The 23,066-nt window shown below is 41.5% G+C and overlaps 1 protein-coding gene across 1 annotated transcript in view; it reads left to right on the forward strand.

Annotated features, from left to right (window-relative positions):
* Window positions 1–23,066, forward strand: part of EGFLAM (EGF like, fibronectin type III and laminin G domains) — a 169,354-nt gene that overhangs the window by 89,015 nt on the left and 57,273 nt on the right. The window contains exon 7 of the mRNA XM_020290068.2: window positions 6,554–6,720. Coding sequence (XP_020145657.1) covers window positions 6,554–6,720 — 167 coding nt within the window. The remainder of the gene's footprint in view (window positions 1–6,553; window positions 6,721–23,066) is intronic.

A 23,066-nucleotide genomic window follows, 5' to 3' on the forward strand; every position in this document is an offset into this window, starting at 1 on the left:
AAGCTAATGAAACCGGTTGAGTGGTCCTGGCCAACAGGTTTTCAAAAGTGAAATAGAAAAGAAAATGCCAGAGGTTATCACACATTTTATGATAAAATAAGAATTATTTTGTGAAACTCATGTTTCAGTGCTGTGTGTGTGTGTGTGTGTGTGTGTGTGTGTGTGTGTGTGTGTATGTGGTGTTTACTGAGTCATGATGCTCAATGTGTGTCTTGCTGTGGATCATTCAAAAACATGTGAAAACATAGCTCTGGGGTGTGATATATCTAGAGCATATTTGAAGTTCCACAGACTTCATTTGCCACTTTCTGGATATTTGATTAAAGTCCATGTAATATAGTCCTCTCAATGGCTGATGACACTTCCTTTCTTTGTTCTTGGAATTTTAGAGTTGGAAATGCCATATACAGTGTTCTAGGAGAAGAAGGTGTAGTCCAGTGTGTTTTGAATTATGGGCCACAACACTTCAGGGAGTGGTGAGATCACTTTAGTAGGCTTTTACCAGCATTTATTTTTTTTTTAAAAGGAGAAGAAATGAAAGAAAAAGGCGAGAAAGAAAAGAACAACATGAATAACACAGTAAGGTTAAGCATTGTTTTCTTGAAACATTTTTTCAGCTTTGTACTCATATATAAGTCATATACATAACTTACATATTTGTATGTATGGGGATATTGCATTACTATAGAAAAATATATTTCTTACTGTGGGTTGAGGTCAAGAGACACTAAGTCCAACCTCCTATCCTGTTCCAGAAGTCACTCCTTGCATCAGCATCTCTGATGGATGGCCACCCAGTTTTGCTTCAGTATAGCCACTGACACAAGGGTCATCTCTTCTGAGGCAGTCAGCTTCATTGTCAACCACTCCTAATTGTCATTGAAAGGTTTTCCTGCCACTAGCTTTTCTGTACGGAACCACTGAGCCTTCCAGTTCAATATGGAAAACACAGAAGGCATCTACACCATCTTTATTTGACACATGCTCTCTCTTATCTAAAGACACTTCCCTGTGCTTAGTAGGCCTTCTCCACCCAAGCCAACAGTACCAGCCATTTGAATTCTGCCTCCAGTGGAGAAGGGTCTAGAACACCTTCCGCTGAGTGATCAACATAGAAAACCATTTTCAACCATGAAAACCATGGGCCTTTTCAACAGCACCTGGTCCAGAAAATTCATATTGATGTTATGACCAATTTTTAAAGTCTAGATGTATGTCCTCACCCTCCCACCACAGATTTAACTTGTTACACCAGGTTTTTTCCTGGTATTACATCAATGCAAGTAACTTTTTAAAAAACCCAACAAGTCTTACATGTATCCTGCTAAATTTCATTCCGGTTGGCTTTGCCCTTTTGTTTCTATATGTTGAGATAATTTAAAATTTTTATTCTATCATGCACCTTATTTTGGGAGGCCATGTCCCAGGCAACTATGTACATTCCCTAAAACTCTTGTGTTTATCTTAAATACAACTGGTTATGAATCTTCTTCTGAGTTTGGACTGAGATACTCCTTTACAGTTTTAACATTTCCATAGAAGTTTTCCACTAAAGGTGAGGGAGCACAGCTCAGCCTTCTTTACTACCTTGAGGACTTTTATTTTCCTGTCTCAGATATTTCTTCTTCTTAACCACTTGTATTGTTCTTGGGAAATCCTTCCCATATTTTCATTTGCCTCTTTACCCATTTGAGTCTCTGTGAAACATGTGGGTACTCCAGGCAGGCTAATAATTTAGAAACCCATTAAAACAATAGTCATTATATATTTTTCAACATTTATTTGGGATAGAGGCAGAACATCTAGGAAATGCAATTAGCCATTCTTTCTCATTTTTTCATAAGACCTTCAGTAAGGTCTTTCAAGGAGTTTCAGAGTCTGATTTTGTGTTCTTTTGAATGTGACTCCATCCTAAGAAGGACCTTGGGGAATGACAAGTGGATGTGTGTGCTTGCACACAAACATGCATATATCTTGGTTATAAATATGTACATATCCATATCCTTGCTCATTTACCTTAGAAGTCCTCACCTGATATTGTTGGGATTGTTGGTAAGAGTTATTTTTTAAAAGTCAGTTAAAATCAGAAATCATTTATTTTAAATGATCATAATACCTTAAACACTCCATTTTTAGATAAATTCTGTAAATGTACATCAATTCACCACTCTTTTATTATAGGGCTAAGATCTTTTCTTAAAAAAATGTGAGTCCACTGATTGTGATGTTCCACTGATATTCTTGCACAAACCACCTACAATTTCTACTTGCAATTGTTTCAAGTCAACCAAAAACTTAAAGTCATTTTCAAAGCTGAGTGCAGAATTATTCTAGAATTTTATATTTTTTTCCCAATCTTATACAGTTGCCTTGCTTTTACCTATCCCAGAGGCAGCTCATTTTTTTCAGTGGTTCAGTTTTATCAAGTCTTTCAAAAGCATGTACATCACTTGTATTTTTGTACTCATATTTCACTGGATTTTGTAATATTAAATTACATAACAATCACAATAAAATTAACACACAAGTCACAAGTAGATTAGAAAATAGACACAACTGACTCTTTAACCAGTAGCTCAATTGAGGGAAACAAATGTGTATCATTGGTTAATTTGGCAAGTTGGTTAAATAGACGTTGATAAGGAAAGCTGTGATTATGTGTTATGTGCAGAGAGGCACTGCATTAGGAGGCACTAATTTAGCTGCTAATGGCTAATGTTTTTATATGTGGTACCCATGTGTGTATAGATGAAATGGTCATTTATATCAGAGATCCATATTATTTACTCCCTTTAGATATCACACTCGATATTTCACATGTAGTTCGTGCTTAATAGAGTCACATCACACACAGAGCTCATGTTGCCCTCTTCAGTTATCCAAACTCAAATATTATACATTCAAATTCTTACTTAGGTTTTTCCTGGTCCCTATAGACTTTCCTCAGGGTTCCAGGTCACAAAGACCCAATGAAACATAGCTCTTGAAATATGCTATTTTGCACTGGCTTCCTGCCAACCCTTGAATGGACTATTTCTGAATCAATCCTCAGATGTATCATCTCCCCAATTAGACTGTAAACTCTCTGATAATGGAACTGTGTTTATACTTCCATGGAGCCTCCCAGAATATAAATTCTGTGATAGATGCCTGGTTGAGAACCATTAATCACTTGCCAATTGACTAGTCCAAGATCACCTATGGGATTTGAAAGTACCGAGAAAAATGATCACTAAGGTTGAGATTGGCAATGAGCAAGGTGGTCAAAATACTGCAAGAAGGGGGATAAAACAAAGACATACCACACAGTAGTTCTTTGGATAAATTATTTTTTCCTTCAGTGTCTGCATGGGTGGCATGAGAGACTAGACCAGGTCAGTGACTCTTAAAGCTTTTGAGATCATGATAATCTTTGAGAATCAAGTATTCACATAGAAAATCTTGCATACAATTTCTGAAAGTCCTGAGACACATGGACCACATGATCTCCAAGATTCCACCCAGCTCTGATAACCAGGCTGAATTCTAACATTGCCAACAATATGTGACAAATTGAACCAGTGAGTGAGTCTTGAGTACTTGAATCAACGAATTGGGTTTTGAGTAGCCACTGCTGGCTGCATTGTCTGTGACCCACCTGAATTCCCCTGCCCAGCCACCTCCCAAAGGCTGAAGTGGGGGGTACCTGGCCCAATCCTACCCTACTACTTGGCAAAGTGCTTGAAGTGCATGCCCTGCCGGTGGCTGGTGGCTGTCCAGGGGTGGCAGCACATTCTCAACTTCTCCCCAGTAGCTTTTTCATTGTTGGAAAAATTGCTGAGATAGTGTTGCTATGGTGATCTGACTTTGTAGTTAGGATAAAGTGATTTTCTTTAGTCAAAAAAGATAAAGCTATTGTTGAGGATGATTTAAGACAATACTTTTGCCTGGTTATCTCTCTCTCTCAACCTCACCTTTGCACTTTTGTACCTTAAAAGACTCTAAAAACATTCTAATGAAAAACCCATAATGAAATCAGAGACAAAATGTTAAAGGTTTTGAACTGGTATTCAATCTCTGTGAACTTTCTTCTCCCACTCTATATAATGAAATTAAATGTTAATGATTTCAATCTCTTATTTGCTGAAAATAGTTTTCTTTCCCACATTAAATGAACAACACATACAAAATCATTTCCTATTTGTTTTACTGTAATTTTTACATGAAGATTGGTGCAGATATTTGCAGGTAGCCCTGGGTATATAACAGCCCATTCTGAGAACAGGTATGAGTTATTTCCTCTATAAATATAACAAGGGAAGCTTAGCAAAGGATAACAGGAGAGTTTTATCTAAAGATCACATCTTTTCTGACTTTACTTTTAGGGATCCCCTGTGGCTTTCCTCTGTGAAGGGATTTTGTTCTAATTTGAGTTTGTAAATGTGTTTCATTCCACTCACTGAGGTTTTCCCTTTGATGATAAAGTTAGTTGACATGAGAAGCACACCTTTAGGGAAAGAATGTCAGGAAGTAGAAGCCAGCCCTACTATGTCCATGGGCTTACCCTGTGAACTCTGCTTTTACACACACACACACACACACACACACACACACACACACACACACACACACACACAGAGCAAACTGCTTACTCAGCATGGCGATCCTGAGGAAGCATCCACACTGGGTTTAAGGAACTCCATTTGGCTTTCAACAATTCCCGCTAACGGAAAACTAGGCGAGCAATCTCTGCTTCATCCAGGCATCTCCTTTTAGCAAAATCAGTCTCTATTTCTTTGCCTGGTAGGCTGTTCATCAGAGACAAACATCAAACATTTTGCTTCTGGCCTACCTCTAAATATTTATAAGCAGAAATGCTTAACAATAGAAAAACTGAGAAGTAGCTAGGGAGCAAGCTGAAGGATGGAGAATAACTCCCTACTCTCCTACCTACTGTCACCCCAGTTCTTCATCCAATATTAAGGATTTCTTAGTCTAACCTCAGTCCATCAATCTGAGTTGGCCTCACTATTTATCACCTATGGGACTTTGGGCAAGTTACTTGCCTATTTATTCAGTGCCTTAATTCCCTCCTCTATGAAAAAAATAAAGGTGGTATATGTGTGTTTAATATTAGTACCCCTGCCTAGGGTAGCTGTGAGAAGTAAATTAGTTAAGATATTTGAACAATGCTTGGTACTTTGAAAGCACTTGATTTATTAGCTATTAACGCAAAACCTTCACTCCACTTAGGCCATTTGCACTGTCCCAAGGCTGTGCACAATCATTTCCAACTTTTATCCTATAGTTCTTATTACCTGGAATGTAGTTCTTATTCTTGGAATACTCCTTTTTTCACCTACCACTAGGATGTCCACATAGAGCAGCACTATCCAATAGACATACAATGCAAGCCTGTATGAAAGTTTACATTTTCTAATAGTGGCACTGAAAAGGAAATAAGAAACATGTGAAATTAACTTTAATGATATAACTTAAGCCACTGTATGCAGATATTTTCATTTTAATATGTAACCAATATAAAAATTATTGATATATTTTACATTCTTTTTTTTTCTTTAAAATCCAGTGTACATTTTATACTTACAGTGCATCTCAATTCAGACTAGCCACATTTCAAGTGCTGACTCACCATATGGGCCAGTGGTACCATGTAGGTATAAAGTATGCAGGTATAGAGTCAGCAGGAAGCCAGGGGTTGTTAGCTCTGAGGGTAAGTCCCTTACATAATGGCTAGCACCTGCTGAGTGTTTACAATATGATACCAGATACTATGCTGAGGATATATACCTCATTTAATCTTTATGGCAGTTCTCCTAGGTAGGTGCTTTTATTATTCCTATTTTACAGATGGGAAAACTGAGTCTTAAAGAAGTAGAAGCCAGTAAGCTAGTAAGTAGTCAGGATTTGAACTCAGTTCTCTACAACTCAAAACTTGCACTCTTCCCTTCTGTATACTGCCTCCCAGATGAGAGCTATAAGCAAAGGTCTGCCTTCTCCATACATAGGGTGCTTGGAAGGACAGGCACAGTTGTACAAGTTGCTGATAGTAAGAATGTCCATGTACAGATCCTTCTTGGGTTTTCCCATGGCAATTCATGCAATTAGTCACCCTATAAAACTTATATTTGTTTATTTTGTGAGCAGATTGTGAAAAGATGGAATCTTTGCTCTTCTGACCTCTGGAGATGGGGACTGCCAAAGAGAGCCTTGTTTATGAAACATCTGGAAGGCAGAGTCCTTGAAAATGAATTCCTATGTGAGGACCTTTTCATTGTACTCAAGGCCGTGCTAGGAAAAGTGGATGGTCTTAAAACAGTGTTTAAAACTGGCCCTAAAAATGATCTACTTGCTTTTATTGGCAGAGACTTACAAATGATGACCTATGATTTAAAATCAGGATCACTTTCAGATAGGAAATGTTAACTCACTTTTATGAGTATTGCTTCCAGAGTTTAAGTAGTTTAAATGCTGTTGGTTTACAGAGCCAGCTAGCTTCCCTTCCCTCTGGTATTTCTGAACTACTGCCTCTTCTTCTTTTTAATCAATAAAGGCCAGATTTCGACAAGACTTGGACCTTAATCCAAGAGCAGATCCAGATGGACTCCATGGTTATCAAGGGCCTCCATCCAGATACCAACTACCAGTTTGCCGTGAGGGCAGTGAATTCCCACGGCCCCAGTCCCCGCAGCTGGCCCAGCGACACCATCCGCACCCTTGGTGAGTACCGTGGCCTTTCTGACGGGCAGATGTGGCTGCGTGCTGGGGTCGCCTCATGAGGCCTCTCTTGACTGCGGTTTCTTGGAGCCCTGCAGAAGGACAGCCCGGGAGGGGGCTAACCAGGCTTTCCTCCCGTGGTTTTCCCAGCCCTTTGGAAGCTAGAGGCTCTCAACAGGGACACAGGCTGATTCTAGGTCCAGGAGGTCAGCAGAAGATTTATTTTTGCATCATCCTTGGGGATCTGAGGTCAGTTTTGTTTCACAATCACAGAACAGACCACATAGCAAAATGACATGCAGCCTTCCCCATCCCCTTTCATCTTTTGAGAAAATGAGCTCATCTTACACCATAGGAGAAAAGACTAAGGCCCCCAGGCTTAGTGTTTGCCTGCAAATCAAGGGCATTCAAGTAACATCAAGCCTCTGAATGGTGGTCAGGAAGTATTGAAGATGCTGTTGGAGAGCTGACCTGCAGCCGGGGGTCCACCAATGGCGTTGGTTCTCACACTGCCTCTCTGAGAGCTAGGGGAAGCGTAGGCCAGTGTTTATCAAATCCCTGGGGGATTTTGTTAAAAGTCAGATTCTGTGTCTGGTCCGGGGTGTAACAAGCTCCCACAGGATGTCAGCAACCACACTTGGATTAGCATGAGCTTACACTGCCTTGCCAAGCCCAGCCCAGGTTAGAAATTTTTGTATTTTGGAAATGGCAGGGACATTTACCTCAACCCAGAACGCTGTGTAGTTGAAGAGCTCAGAACTGAAACGTTGGCACTTTTTTTGTTTGAAGACGGATCTTTTCAGTTTTGCCAATAAATTCCTCCAGAAGAGCTCTGCTGATTCTCCGGGTCCTCCGTAGCCAGGAAAGGAGCTCTCAGAAGAAAGCCTGGCGGTGGTAGCTGGCTTTCCGCTGGCTGGCACAAAGCCCTGTTTTTCTTGGTTGGTGGATCTGAATAAACTTCTCCCCTCTCCTCATAAAACACCCACTGAGCCGACTTCCAAGACCACTGCTGCTTTCAAGAGTAGAGATTCATGAGGTTCCCCAAGTCCTAGAAATTTTGGCTCATGTGAAAACAATCCTTATCCTAACCTTGAATGTTGTGTCTCTTTCCTTCAGATTAAATTGTCAGGGTATGTAGTGAGGCCACACCTCCAAAACACACATACATTCAACCTGTAAGCATGATCACCCAGCAATTATTTCATTCTTCTCCTTTAGAATTTAAAAGCCAAAACTCCCGAGGCTCATGCCGAGGGACGAAGCTCCTTCTGTCTAGAAGAAATGTTGACAATGCTATTTCAAAGGCAGGCCTGGTTCGATTCTTGCTGGATGAGATGGAGCCTTTATCTTTGGTTGAATTTTGTGATATATGGCCAAAATTTGGAGTAACAGAAGCGAGGGGCTGATTGCACTTTGAAGTAGTTTGTCTTTTCATATTACAAACTGAGCAAGGGACCCTGTGTGCCCCGCACCTCTCCCAACACCGAACTCCTCTCCCATTTTGTGAGCTGCCCCGTGCTTACCTCCTTCCATCTGTCCCTTAGTATCCCCAATCCATGGAGTCGGGAAAGGAGAAGAAAGAGGAAATACAACAGCTCTTGCTGACCTTGATTATGGGTGTGGAGACTGGAGTTGGGGAAGGATGGGTGGGTTGGGCATCTCTCATACTGTTCCTTTTTTAACTGGAAATACTGGTCTGGTCTTGGAGTTTCTGACCATTATTTCTGTGTTACTGGATCTAAGTTTTCTGGATTAAGTGGGATAAGGTATGTGAATGTGCTTTACAGGTATGTAACATTTTTATTGTGATTGGTCTCTTATGTGAAGTGAAATTTTGTAATTTCAAAGTAATTGTGTGCAGTGGAGGTGGACAAAACCATGCTAATTCAGTGAAAACTCCCAGGTATGAAATATTTTTAAGTAAATATAATTGTACTGCTTCTAGGTGTATGTGGCTATTCAAATCAGGAATAGAATTTATTAGATGACCTGTTTCATGAATACATAAGAATGTGTTGTTATTAGCATTTCAATTGTAGTTTTTCTCTTGATCACTTCTAATGTTTTAGGAAACCCTTTATTCTGGCACAAATTCACATCTCTTATTTTGGTGTTGGTTTAGACTATTATTTTGCTTCCAAAACACTTTTTTCTGTACATAAAATTACCTAATTACTGCATAGCACTATCTGAATTATAATAAATTCTAAGTATCAGAGCCACCACTGGGAAAGCCAGGAACTGTGCATTGTGTTGACCACTCTACCTATGGAATCCATTTCATCCTCACAGAAACCCTGTGCTGGAGGAATAGTACCCCCTTTCTACAGATTAAAAGAAAAACATCAAGTCTTTGAAAGGTAATGAATTTTACTGAAATTGATCAATGTAAAGGCAGGATTTAAACTTGGGTTTGCCTGCCTGCAAAGCTACTTCCCTGAGTGAGATGCAAATTAGGTTATTATTCTGATGCAAAGTGGCATGAGAATGGTTAAGGTTAGCAATTAGATAAAGGACAGGGGACAGTCTGTGTGGAATATATGTACTAAGGAAGCTCTGCCAGCACAGAATAAAACCTCTTAAGGGTTGTTTTGGGTTTTGGTTGGTTTTTAGTTTTAAAACTTGAGAAATGTATTATACATATAGAAATAGCAGTGAAACATATATGAGGGCTGAAAGTCAACCCGTATGCATCGGTATAGTCCTGGTAGTTTTTAGCCAGCAACCTTTTTGTTGGACCCAAACCAAGCCAGTTCAATACTTTGAGCACTCCCTGAATGACTGTGTGAGATCATTCTCTTTCCTCCCGCTCTTCCCCATCTACATGGATGTTTGCTCGACTGGATGCCCATTTTGCTCCCTGAACAGTCAGCTCTAGAACACAATGTTCAAATGCCCAGTGGGAACCCTGAGATCCCGCCAGACACAGGCACTCGTGGAGCTCCTCTGTGGCTGGTTTATCTCAAGCCCAAACTCACCCTCTTTTGTAAGGAAAGTTAATACTTCAGCCACACTGACCAGGGAAGCATTTACTTCCCACTGGGCCTGTTACTGCCAGACCCTATTATCAACTTAATTGCTTAATGGGGCAATTGGAAGACCTTCCTGCAGGAAGTTAATGAAAGCCAGGGCCCAATGTTGTCATTAACCAGAGCTCAGCTGAAGTGAGGAAGAAGGATGGTTTTGGTGGTTTCGCTGAAGTGTTGAGAAGTGTGTACAATGCCCACATCTTAGCTCCACAAAATTACAAGTAGAACAGGGAAAATAATCGAGACGTTAGTGTCCAGGTCCTCTAGTGAGAGTGAGGATCACTTTGGTGACCTTGAATAGTAACGACGCTACCCTGTATCTACATGTACTTCCATCCTCTCGTGGGAGGCTTTCCGCACAAATCAGCTCCTGTTTCATCTCTGTGAGGAAATACAAAGAAAACCAAAATCACCATCTGATCGCTCCCTTCTTACCCCCAACCAGCTGTATTTTTTTCCTGCAAGAAAGAAGCACCAGCATATAATTTGCCTTTGATCTTGTAAATGAGGCAGTTGGTGTACAGAACCCCAGCTTTGCAGGATGGTATTAACCTCATCTGTTGGTCACTGACTCACTGGGATCTAAGCTTAGTTTAATCAAAAAGGATGACGGCGATAAAATGACTGAGCAGTAAATAATAGAAATGGCAGGAGTAAAAAGATCACGTGTCTTTCTTTTTTTCAAAGAAAAAAATTAATTAAAAATAACTTACATGGGTGATAACTCTAGGATCATATAAAATCCCCCTGGGGATGGGATTTTGTCCTACCACCCCAAATCATTTAGTTTCTGGGGTTCTAGCTTCATGACACATGGAGAGGTAGAGACAATAAATTCTTCACTGACGGGAATTTGTTATTTTGCAGCAGTCACTAGCAGGTGTTCTTTCTGTACCTAGCAAAAGCTATATTGCTCTTTTCTGTCCTAGGGTCTTGACACCTGCTATGTCCTCTGCCTGGAACTCCCTTTTCCCAGATTTTTCCATGACTGTGACCCCTTCTTCTCTTTCTTCTTTCAGACCCTTGACCAATGTCACTTCCTCAGACAGGCTTCTGTTATCTCAACTCCATTACCCTGCCTTATTTTCTGCATAGCATTGTCGCTGCCTGAGACTATTTTATGCATTTTATTATGTGCATCTCCCTCTAGGATAAACTCCACATTGGAACTGGAATGACCTATTCAGTGCTGTGTTCCTAACACTCTATACAAAGTCAGTGCTCAGCAAATCCTTATTGACTCCATGAATGAATGAATGTGACTTAACAAGCCAAGAGCCTGTGACTATTTTGGAGGTTGGATAACTTCCTACTGCTCCTGTTTGGGAAATTCAAAAGCAAGATGAAAGTAAAAAGTTGATTTAAAAACCCATGAGGCCAAAAGTGAATTTCCCATTGGCAAGGTGCATAGGCAAAGGGGAATCCCCAGAATTGCAATGTGGCATCAATATGGAAAAGGTAAATAAATAGAGTAAAGGGAGGGAGGAAGGAAAGAAGGGAGAAAGCAAATCCAGTGAATATAAATTCAAGCCAGTAAGGATGGAAAGGAAACCTTCCTTGGAGGAAAGAGTCTAGTGATGAAGAGAGTACATTTTGCTCAGGGGGGGTGATGAAGGCAGAGACATTTTCTAACCTCTTTCAAAACAAGCCCTCAGTTTGCTCCTGTGTTCTTTCCTGATCATTAGAATAGAATAAGCTTTAACTTTCCCACACTGCCTTTTTCCTCTGGTCCTAATAAATCTAACTGTGGTTTCAGATCCTCAGGGATTGCATAGGGAAGCTAAGAGAGATATTTAGTTTTGGTTTGGTTTCTTCCATACTCTTCTCCCCATAATCTGTTTTCTTCAATAGTTTCAGAAATGTCCTCATCCCCTGAGCTGAGACAAACCCACCCTGGCTCAAATCAGGCAAATTCCTACAATAAATCTGATCCCATGCTGTTGCCCCGCACTCTCCCTTCCCACCCACTTTTCTTCTCTGTGCCTTCCTGCTTCCTCCCTGCAGCTGTTGCTGGTTGTGTATCTGTTTATACCCTTTGTCACGCGACTGTCCATGTGTGAATCTGTCTTTCGCCTAGTTTCGCTCCCAGATTTGGGCCTGTGTTTTTATTTGCCTGACTGTGTCCCCGAGATTGGCTTGAACACACTAGGTACATGCTGTCACATACATCACCACGGAATATTAACAGATTTTCTTTATCCACAGTCACAAGTAAGGGCTCCTTTTTGGTAACAATGGCCCTGAGTTGGCCACGGCAGTGAGCAGAGGAGAAGCAAGTGGAGTCAGAAGGTGCAGCATGTTCTAGGGTTGGGTCTGAAGCAATTAGGGTGTGCTCCAAAATCCCCATGACCTCTCAGCGCCCTCCAGCAGCTTCAGCTTCCATACCACCTGCTGCCTCTTTTAGTCAGTGCCTTTGAGAAGTTCTTTCCAGCCCTGGAGCTCTTCGCTTCTCCCAAACATCTTCCCCTTTAGACAGAGCAGAATCTGGCAGGCAGGTCTGGGCCTGAGGGCCAGGAGAATTCTTCTCTTATGCCCTTGCTGTGGGAATGTCACTCCCCGGGAAAGTCACTTAACCTCTTTGGGCCTCAGTTTCCTCATGTCTAAAACTGGTACCATGATGCCTGGGAGAGGTGATATTTTTCTGCTTCTCAGGATCATGTTGAGGAAACACATGTGGAACAGAGGTTGTGACATCTGCTCACCATTCAAGGTGGAGGGAGTGTTCAGTGTTCCCTCCACGCCCGGTGCCAGCCGGATGGTGTAAGCCCCACGGGTGACCGTCAGCCGGTCTGTCGCTTTTTCTTTATGACTCCAGGCCCTGAGCTTTGTTCTTGGGGCTTGAAGACATTAGAATGTCAGAATTCAGAAAGGGAAGTCCAAGAACAAAAACAATCCTGCCTGAGAAGTGGAGGACGAGAAGAAGCCATATGAGTTAAGTCAAACAGAGCCGTGAGGCTGGGTTTGGGTTGTGTAGGGAGGGAAGCCATACCCTCTACCCTGTGAGCGTTTGGTAATTGAGTCTGTTGAAGAAACTGACAGCAGTCAGAGGGTCAGGAGAAAAGGTACAGACATTTATAAGGCGCATGGGGCCATCACGTTAAAGAAAAGTGAACACCCCTTAATACCCTTGAGATCTAGAAGCTCCTACACAGGGGAGGGGGGGAGGTGTAGGTAACCTAGGGGAGAGTAAATGATTTGGAAGAAGATGAATGAGACTTCTGAAGAATAGGTGACAGCCTGTGACAAAGCCTGCGTGGGTGTGGTGCCCGCCCCTCTCCTCTCCTGTGATAGTAGTTAATCTGGTTGGGGAGATTCCTGGGGAGGGGACCCATGTTGCCTTCCTTTTGGAGGAACAGTCTTTAGGCAGATAAGAGAAGTTGGGAGGGGGGAGCCTCTCTCTCCCTGCATTTGCTGCTCCCCAAGTGCCCTCAGTTTGAAGTCATTGGCATACACCAAAGTGGCATATTTTGGGTTGACATTTCCTGAATTCCTTCATTTGGTTGGTTAGTTTTGAGAAACTGCGGTGATCAGACATTAGAGAATTAAAACTGCAAGACACAATGTACTTTGCTAACAATAAAATTTCTTATCTCTCACCAGTTAAGCACATCCTTGATTCAGACAAAAAGAAAAAAAAGAAAAACTCCACAGAGTTACAGCATTGTGCCTCTAGCTTTTATCCGTTTGTTTTTAATCTCTCCAAAATTAACCATTTACTTAGGGATTAGCAAAGTTTTCTAAAAAGGGCGAGATAGTAAATATTTTAGGATTTTTAGGCCAATTCTGCAGTTGTAGCACGAAAGCAGCCATAGACAACAAATAAATTAATATGCATGACTGTGTCCTAAAGAAACTTTATTTATGGACACTGAATTTTGAATTTCTTATAAGTTTCATGTGTCATAAAAATTATTCTCTTTAAACTTTTTCCCAACCACCTAAAAACATAAAAACCATTGTTAGCTTGCGTACAAATACAGGCAGCAGGCTGGATTTGGCCTGTGGGCCGTAGTGAGCTGACTTGTATGTAACACTGCTGGGGCCTTTTACCCCAAAATTTTAAGAAATTTTTTAGTAAATTTGGTAAATCCCTCTTATGTAGCAACTTTTTCAAGCTCGGAAGGATTCAATTACTGCATACTAATGACAGTGTTCCCTTGATAGAAGTTTCTTTGATTTAATTTTCACATAAATGTTCCTAAGTAAGAGACCCAGAGAGCCTGCAACCCAACTGCACTGGAACAGGTTTGTGCTGCTCTTATCAGAGAAAGACAAAGAGAAGGCTGAGGAATTGGTTGCTCTGCTCCCTGTTACTCCAGGAGCTGGGGATAGGCCCATAAATTGGTGAGCTTCACAGATTTGTAAATCTTTAGAATGTAAGACCAAAAAAGACAATTGGAGGAGGAACAAATAATTTGTTTCACTCATAGCCTGGACAAACCTGCATTTTAAGTATGCATTTGTGCATAAACATAACTTCAAATGTGATTTTACATTCAGCATCTCCTCCGTGGTAATCGCTCTATTGATTTGCTAATGCCCCGATGCCTGTAAATCTGAGTAACTTTCATTTCCTCAACCTTATTGGCTCTAAAGGGAATGATTCACTTTGCTATTTAAATACCCACCACCTATTAATTGCTCTTCTGAGGCCTTTGTGCATCTTACATTATCATACATTTACTTAGAATCAGTACACCAATAGTTTACCCCCCTAACTAGATAGAGAAGAAAGACTACAGCAAATGATGAGAAACTATAGTTTTCCAAAGAAAAGGAATCACGGTGCCCTGGTTTCAACCAGAGCATCTGTTCAGCCAGCTGATATTTAGTGGCCATAGGCTGCACTACCGTATACCATTTATTCCAGTCAATGGATTTTTAAACATTAATATATTGAGGTGATATATGCAGTCATGCATACACACACATATACACACACATGTCTCAGCTATTTTTTCTTTTCTTCTCTTCTATTTACTTTATTATCCATTTTGTTCTCTTTCCTTAATACTTGGCATTTTATGGTTAATCTTTTCTGTTCTTTCCTTTGGAGCACTTCTTGCTTTTTTATACAGTTCTCCATTGGGATCGTTTCTTAGTGTCTAAATTTCTGAATCATTTAGGTTCTTTGATGAGAGAGGAAGGCCACAATTGTGGTTTAGCACAAAGAGAGGAGGTATGGGAAATCATGTTAACATAGTGACATATAGGAGGGACGCAGGGCACGCTGGCTGAGTCCGATGGATCTCACCTGATTATGCAACCAAATATGAAACACGTGTACAAATATGTGCAAGTAAGAAGCAACTGCAGGAGAAAAGATGACTTTTCTTACGATCTTAGGTGTCATCAGGCTCCTAGCAGAAAATAGAGGCACAGGCAATTGGGTGATTTGAAGCAAGTTTAAAGAAAGGACTGTTTGCAAAAGCTTGGGCAGGTGGAAGGAATTCAACAGGAGCAATTTTCACCATCTGGACAGACAGGGAGGCCATTGGGCAAGAGCTAGGACCTTCAGACATGTGTCTCATGACAACCTCATAGGGCAGAAGTTAAAGGAATAGTTTGACTCCTTTTCCTCCCTCCTTCTTACTCTGGCTGGTGCTTCACAATGGACAGAACACACTGGCAGCCAGACAGGTCAGCCTCCAGGGGCACAGGGCACAGTAGAGAAGGACAGAGGGTAGATGTGAATGAACAAAGGGAAAGGACCCACCGCAATAAGGAAGAGTATAATCTTGTAGAATAAGAATGGTGCCTACTCTACAGATTAAAAAAAATATGAATTATTTTTTGGTCTTTTACAGATTTAGGGCACAGACCTCTCATCCATCTTTGTGTATTTGGCATATTGCCTTGAATACAGGAAGTAATGAGTCCTCATGGCCAAATTTTTATTGCTTAAGGCTTTATAAACTCATAAGCTGGACAAGACATACCTCCTTATTTTACACATGGGGAAACTGAGGCCCACACTGACTCAGCAGCCTTCTCAAAGTCACTTAGTGGCAGATCCTGGACAAGAACCCAGTTTGGCGATTATCTTTTCATACTTGATTCCTAAAGTCAGTGGGACTCCTTTTCTTTAAAGAACCAGATGTTCTTCAGGGATGTTCAGGAAAGAGCAAGAATGCCAGTGTGGAGAGGGGGTCTGGGGGAGAAGAGTGGAAGGAGGTGACGTCAGAGAGTGGGAGCACGCAGCTGGCAAAAGCTGATTAGGGCCCTGGAGGCCATCTAAAGCCACTGGACTTAGATTTTTCTCGGAGAGAAATAAGACTGTGAAGGTTGGAGCCGCTTGACCAGAGGAGCAAAAAGATTTTACTTAGGTTTTAACAAAATTACTGTTACTAGACTATAGAGGGGCACGGCCAAAAACAGGAAAACTAAGGAAACTATTACAATAATTGCAAAACAGAAATAACATCTTTGTTGTCTCTAAATAGAAAAAGTTTGTTGTGTTCAATAATGCTTATTATTATTATTAATGAAAAAAATTTAGGCAACATAAAAAATATTAAAAAATCAAGATGAAAATTACCTCTAATCTTAGCATCTAGATATGACAACCACTATTAACATTTTGGTATATACTTTCTTCTAGAATTGTTTTTCTTTTTTAATGTAATGATGAGAAAAAGTAAACATGCTTTTTTTCTATGCCAAAAAATACTGCATACATCTTTAAATATAAATAAATGTAGACCTACATCATAAAATTTAATAACTACAGTCTGTTCCATTGTAATGGTCTACCACATTTATTAAACTAATTCTTCACGGATGGATATTTAGATAATTTCACTAGTTTAGCCAAAGATAGGCTTCTTGATAGTGACTTTGCTTGTCTTTTGGTTGTCCAAATTTACACTTACTCTTCTGATATCTTTTAGAAGCAGAGTAGGCCAGCGCCATTATTTCTCCCTGTTTCTCAGTGGCTAGACTGACATGCACAGGCAGTCAGCAATATGAATGGTATTCAAAACTCAAGTCTCGAACGGGCGCGGTGGCTCATGCCTGTAATCCTAGCACTCTGGGAGGCCGAGGCGGGCAGATTGCTCGCGGTCAGGAGTTCGAAACCAGCCTGAGCAAGAGTGAGACCCCGTCTGTACTATAAATAGCAAGAAATTAATTGGCCAACTAATATATATAGAAAAAATTAGCCAAGCATGGTGGCGCATGCCTGTAGTCCCAGCTACTTGGGAGGCTGAGGCAGCAGGATTGCTTGAGCCCAGGAGTTTGAGGTTGCTGTGAGCTAGGCTGACTCCACGGTACTCACTCTAGCCTGGGCAATAAAGCGAGACTCTGTCTCAAAAAAAAAAAAAAAAAAAACCAACAAACTCAAGTCTCTCACTTGGTAATTCACTAATTTAGCAATTAGCTTATATTGCACTGAATAATAGTTAACACATAATGTTTATATATACCATTTGAAATAAAGTCTTTATTTCAAAAGAATAAAATGTCATCTTCTGTAAAGATCTATCTCTAAGTTTGGGTCTCATGTTGGAATTTTGGTGGGGGGTCTCTGCTTCTCATTCCTGCTGGTATGAAGAGTCAGAGGCCTGCCTTAAACATAGGTTTGTGTTGCCGTTGAACTCCAACCCTAGCATCTACCATATTTTAAAATGTAATTATGTCTCTATTTTGGCCCAGTGCCCATCACTGGTCTTGATCACGTGATCATAACGGGATTCCAGAGGCCAAAAGGGGATTCCAAGATTCACAAGCAGCAGGGAATGACCAGCAATAGCCACTCAAGGGGAAGCACCAAGAGCCATCCAGCAGATGGTGGTAGTTTGCAAGTCAGCCAGCAGATGGCAGTAGTTCCCAGACTTTCTAGAAGAGCCCTGTAAATCAGTCTGGAGTCACCTGAAGTGGTTGAGATGAGGGCAAAATAGAGGAGCTCCATTGTGTTGGGTTGGACAGAGGACTTCTTCTGTGGTGAAATAGTTCCAGCAAGCACGGGAGAGGGAACTAATTTGGGATTTTAGTTTTTGCAACCAAAAGAAAAGTTCTTCAGTGATCTGAGGCATTTATAACATCTTTCTTACATGTAATCAATGCTTTGTCCTAATGATACAAAGAACTGATACGGTAAATAAAATGAAATAAAGAGCTTTCAAAATCAGATTAGGACAATGAAAATTAGAAGAGTGAAAGAAAAGCTAGAAACAACTTAAGGTTAAGTCAGGCTTTATTATTATTATTATTATTTTTTAACATTACCGCTGGTTAAATTCATCTAAAAACTGTTTTGGTGATGCTCAAGAAAGTAAGGAATCTAGTTTCTGAGTCTACAGCCATGATTTCACTTGTTTAAACACTCATTCACATGATTTTTAAAACACATATTTAATGCCTGTTTATGCCAGGCAGTTTCTGGGTGCTGCGGTTTACAGTAAACGAGACAGCAGTGTCCCTGCCCTCACAGGGCGCACATGGGGGAGAGTCTGTGGAATAAGTCTGTATCACATTACATCACAGAAGTCATACCGTGTCTGTGATGGAAAGTGTTAAGAGGAACAGTGCAGGGCTAAGAGGGCATGGAGACTGGCAGGCGCTGCTGTTTGGGGTTGACTATCGAGGAAGCCTTCTCTTGAAGAGAGAGATTTGAGCAGAGTTCCTTCATGTGGAGAAAACAGCAAGTGCAAAGGTCCTGGGGTGAGAGCTGGTTTGGGATATTTTGGGGGCAGTAAGGAGGCTCACGTGCCGGAAACATGGGAAGTGAGGAGAAGGATGGTAGGCAAGGAGCTCGGAAGGTTAGCCAGTGGCCAGTGGCCAAACCAGGTCAAGCCTTGGGGTCCTGGTGAGGCCTTTGGATTTCTTTGTAAGTGAAAGACCGAGGTTTTGAAGTTCTGAGCAGCCGAATGACATGACTCATATTTTAACAGGATCACTGTGGCTGCGGTGGAAGACACCATGGAGAGGAAGAGGGACCACTAGGGAAGCAATTGTGTATTCCCTAAGGAGAGCAAATATGAAAGGGAAAGGTGGAGCACTGAATGGAAATCATAGAACTTTGTAGCTAGCAGGTAGTTGAAGGACCTAGCCAGACTTCCACAATGTTCAGATGAGGAACTGAGACACCACCAGAGTATATGACTAGCTCTAGGTCACGGAGTCACCATGAATATTAGAGTCAAAGACTCTCTGGCCAGTGCTCCTTGCATTTCCTACCCTCCTCTCTGTTGCAGAGACCCCACTTGCCTGCATGGTTGAGCCCCTCCATGCAAAGGCAGTATTACTTCTCAACACGTGGCCCTTAACTCCTCAACCATCTCTTACTGGCTCCTTTTTAGAGCAGCGTGATTGTTGTTCCCGTGGTCCCAACTGGGGACTTTCCACCTCAGTTCCCTGAAATATTTCCTTAGTATAAGCCAGAAGTGCTGGGATTCCTTTTCCTTTCTTGGTGTCCCATGAACACTTCCTGCCCGGGACTGCCTGTGGGGGCCTGCAGCATGCCCCTAGCCACGCGTGTGAAAATCCTGCGGCCAGACTGCAGATGGCCTGTGCAGTTGTGCAGTGGCCCACAGGGACCTGGCTGTCAACCTGACAGAGGTCAAGAAACTCTGGGGATCAGTATCCCGGGATCATTGTCAGTGGGCTCCCACAGGATCTTTGCTTCAGACCTGTCTTGTGCATTCCTTACTGGCTGCCCGGGTGCTCGAGATTATTTTGGGCTCAATAGAACAGCAGTTTTCAACTGGGGTGATTTTGACCCCCAAGAATACTTGTCAATGTCTGGAGACATTTTTAGGTGTCACAACTGTGAGGAAGGTGCTACTGGCACCTAGTGGGTAGACCTAGAGATGCTGCCAAATACCCTACAATGCCAGGACAGTCTCCTTGTGCAAAAAGTTATCAAGTTCTAAATGTCAATAGTGCTGAAGTCAAGAAACTCTATTGTAAGACAAAAATAAATTGAAAAATTAACCCCTGTGCAAAGTAAAATGGCAGCCAGCTGGGAAATTAACCAACATTTTGTAAAACAAGCAGAGTGAAGTAGTCCTCAAACTGTTTTGGACTGCATCCTATAACAAGCATATACAATTTACATCGCAGCCTAATACACACAGACATGCTCTCAGTTTCCATGGAGAATTGATTCTAGGATCTCACAAATACCAAATCTAGGGATGCTCAAATCCCTTAGATAAAATGGCGTCGCATTTGCATATAACCTGCACAATCCTCCTGCATTCTTTATATCCTTTCTGGATTACTTGTAATACCTAGTACAATGTAAATGCCATGTGAGTAATTGGTAAACTGTATTGTTTGGGGAATAATGACAGGAAAATAAAGACCGTACATGTTCAGTACAGATGTAGCCATTCATTTTCCCCCAAAATATTTTCAATCTGCAGTTAGTTGAACCCATGGATGTGGAGCCCAGTGATAGGAGGGCCGACTACATAGAAACACCTGTGCATATGCACAAATGTCACACAGAGCAGTGCTCACCCCCACTAAATGTAGGGCTTTGTGTTTTATACCATGCAGTTTCATTTTTTAAAAATATGCTATGACCCACTGAATTATTTTTACAATCCACTGAGTGGCTTGAAATGTGTAGTGTGAATAATACTGAATCAAGTAAAGTCATGTGTTGCCTGACACGGGGAGATGTCCTGGGAAATGCATCGTTAGGCGATTTCATCATTGTGTGAACATCACAGCGCGTACTTACACAAACCTAGAGGCTATAGCCTACTGCACACCTAGACTATATATATGGTCTAGCCTGTTGCTACAAACCTGCACAACATGCTACTGTAGACAGTGTAACATAATGGTAAGTATTTGTATAATAAAACATATCTAAACAGAGAAAAGGTACAGTGAAAATACAGTAGTGTAATCTTAAGAACCCGGAAAACATTATATTAAGTGAAAGAAGCCAGACACAAAAGGACAAACAATGTATGATTACACTTATGTGAAATATCTATAATAGGCAAATCTGTAGGGACAGAAAGTAGATTTTGGTTGCCAGGGTTTAGGAGAAGGGAAAAAGGCGAGTTACTGCTTAATAAATACAAAGTTTTGTGTAAGCCAAAAATTCTGGACCACCATCATATATGTATTCCATTGTTGACCAAAATGTCATGTGGTGCGTAACTGTATGTAGGAAAATTGAATATAGTTTCATATAAACTATATATTAGCATTGAAAGGTATAAGGTAAGGGTATATTAAATATGCAAGTCCCCAAAAGGATCAGGCATTAATTTTATTAGTATTTATTTTTGCCAAACCCTTTTCAAAGAGACCTGAGGCAGCCCTTGCCCTGCAAGGGTCGAGGTCCAGTCCAGGGGACAGACACATGCACAGCCCCCCGGGTGGTGCAGTGCAGCCTGAAGTGTGTTGTACAGCACAGAGGAGGGGTGTGGTTGATTTTGTGGGTCAGGGAACTGGGAGGTGGGTTGGCAAAGGTTTCACAGCAAGGTGACATTGGAGATGACTGGTAAAAGTTGTGGGATTTCTCCAAACGGATATGAGGTGAGGAACAAGAGAATCCAGGCAGAGGTTTTCCAGGTTGAGTGCTGAGGGGGGTGGAACCACAGGCATTGTTCAGAGGCCAAAAGGCGTAGGGACACAGAGGCAGAAAGTAGAAACCTGCTCTGCACCCCACTGTGGGGCTCATGTGAAACCACCTCCACTCGCTTGTTGCCCTCCTGCTCCTCCTTGCTCACAGGATGAAGGCCACACTCCTTAGCCTGGCATTTAAATTTTCCACAATCCAGCTCCAGCCAACACCTCTTGCTTTATTGCTTCTGGCTTGGTGGCATGAACCCTCCATGCCAGCAAATGGTGTGCCAGCTATCACATCCTCATCCAACTGTCCCCAGAAGCCTTTTTGTGCCCTTCCATCTCCTCCTCTTTCTCGGCTCAGTACATTCCAGCTAGTTGGTATTTTCTCAAGGAGTAGGTCTCAAACCACTGCAGAAACTCTTCCTTTAGAAAGCAACCCATGGTGAGCCCACCACAGAATTCCACGTATTATTCAGGCAGTGAATTCACAGGCTCTTGGCAGTTCATGACTTTCTCTCTGATGGAGAATGGTTTTGTGATGCTTCAGTGCCTGGAAACCCTGAGCTGCATCCCTGGTTCCTCCTCTCTCTTTGTCTTGCTCTAATCAATATGCCAATACCTATTTGAAAATGAGAACAGATTACTCTTGTTCTTATTTATTTTGAAGAAGTTTCTTGGGCACAAATTAATCTCATGACCCAGGGAGAAGCTGGCTGCTCCTGTCACTGACTGTCTATAGGGTTTTCAATTAATGGTGGGCATGGTTACGGGTCACAGTGAAGACTTAAGCCAGGCTTCCTGCCCTGATTTAAGACTTGCTGTACTAGCATTATGATATATACAAAGTAAGAGGTTTTCTTCACTGTGGAACACTAATGAGCTTAGTTATCCATGGTCTTCTCTGCCTACACTGAAGCTACTGTCTAGTAGAGCCAGGCAGGTCTTTGGAATGTGAGTTTGCTCAAGACATTTTAATGCATTTTTTTTTTTTATTTGAGACAGAGTCTCACTCTGTCACCCTGGGTAGAGTACAGTGGTGTCATCATAGCTCACCGCAACCTCAAACTCCTGGGCTCAAGTGATCTTCCTGCCTCAGCTCCTGAGTAGCTGGGACTACAGGTGCACACCACCACACCTGGCTAATTTTGTCTATTTTTGGTAGAGATGGGGTCTCACTCTTGCTCAGGCTGGTCTCAAACTCCCGAGCTCAAGTGCTTCCAGAGTGCTGAGATTACAGGCGTGAGCCACTGCGCCTGGCCTTGAATGCATTTTTAATCATTGATATTTCACTCATGCAAAGATGATTTGAGAATGTTTACACACACACACACAACTTTAATAACAAAGAAGTATGACAAAATAATCAGAAACCAAATAGAGATAGGGAGCATATTGTATCAAGACTAGAGATGAGATGGTCATTTAAGCCGTGAATGCCTCTAAACTCTGAACTTCCTATTTGCGAAAACAAAAAAGAAATCAATGTCTTATGGAACTCTTAATGCCTGACCAAAAAAATGGAAGCCAGTTTTTCAGTGAAAATAACTTTTTTTCCGGATACAGTTTTAGGAAGAAACTACCTTCCTAAAGGTATAAAGAACATTGAGCATTATAATGAATAGTGACTTTCATGGTGGTTTTACATGGCTATATTTTTACTGATATTCATTAAAAATTAAGGGTTTCATTGTGAATTGTAGTTGAGAAATGGTGTTTCCATGGTGTGACTGGACTTGACAGAAGGGAACTCCTTGGAAAATTAGAAGCACTGATGATTAATCTGTT

The sequence above is a fragment of the Microcebus murinus genome, chromosome 11 (assembly GCF_040939455.1).
Source record: "Microcebus murinus isolate Inina chromosome 11, M.murinus_Inina_mat1.0, whole genome shotgun sequence".
Classification (NCBI taxonomy): Eukaryota; Metazoa; Chordata; class Mammalia; order Primates; family Cheirogaleidae; genus Microcebus; species Microcebus murinus.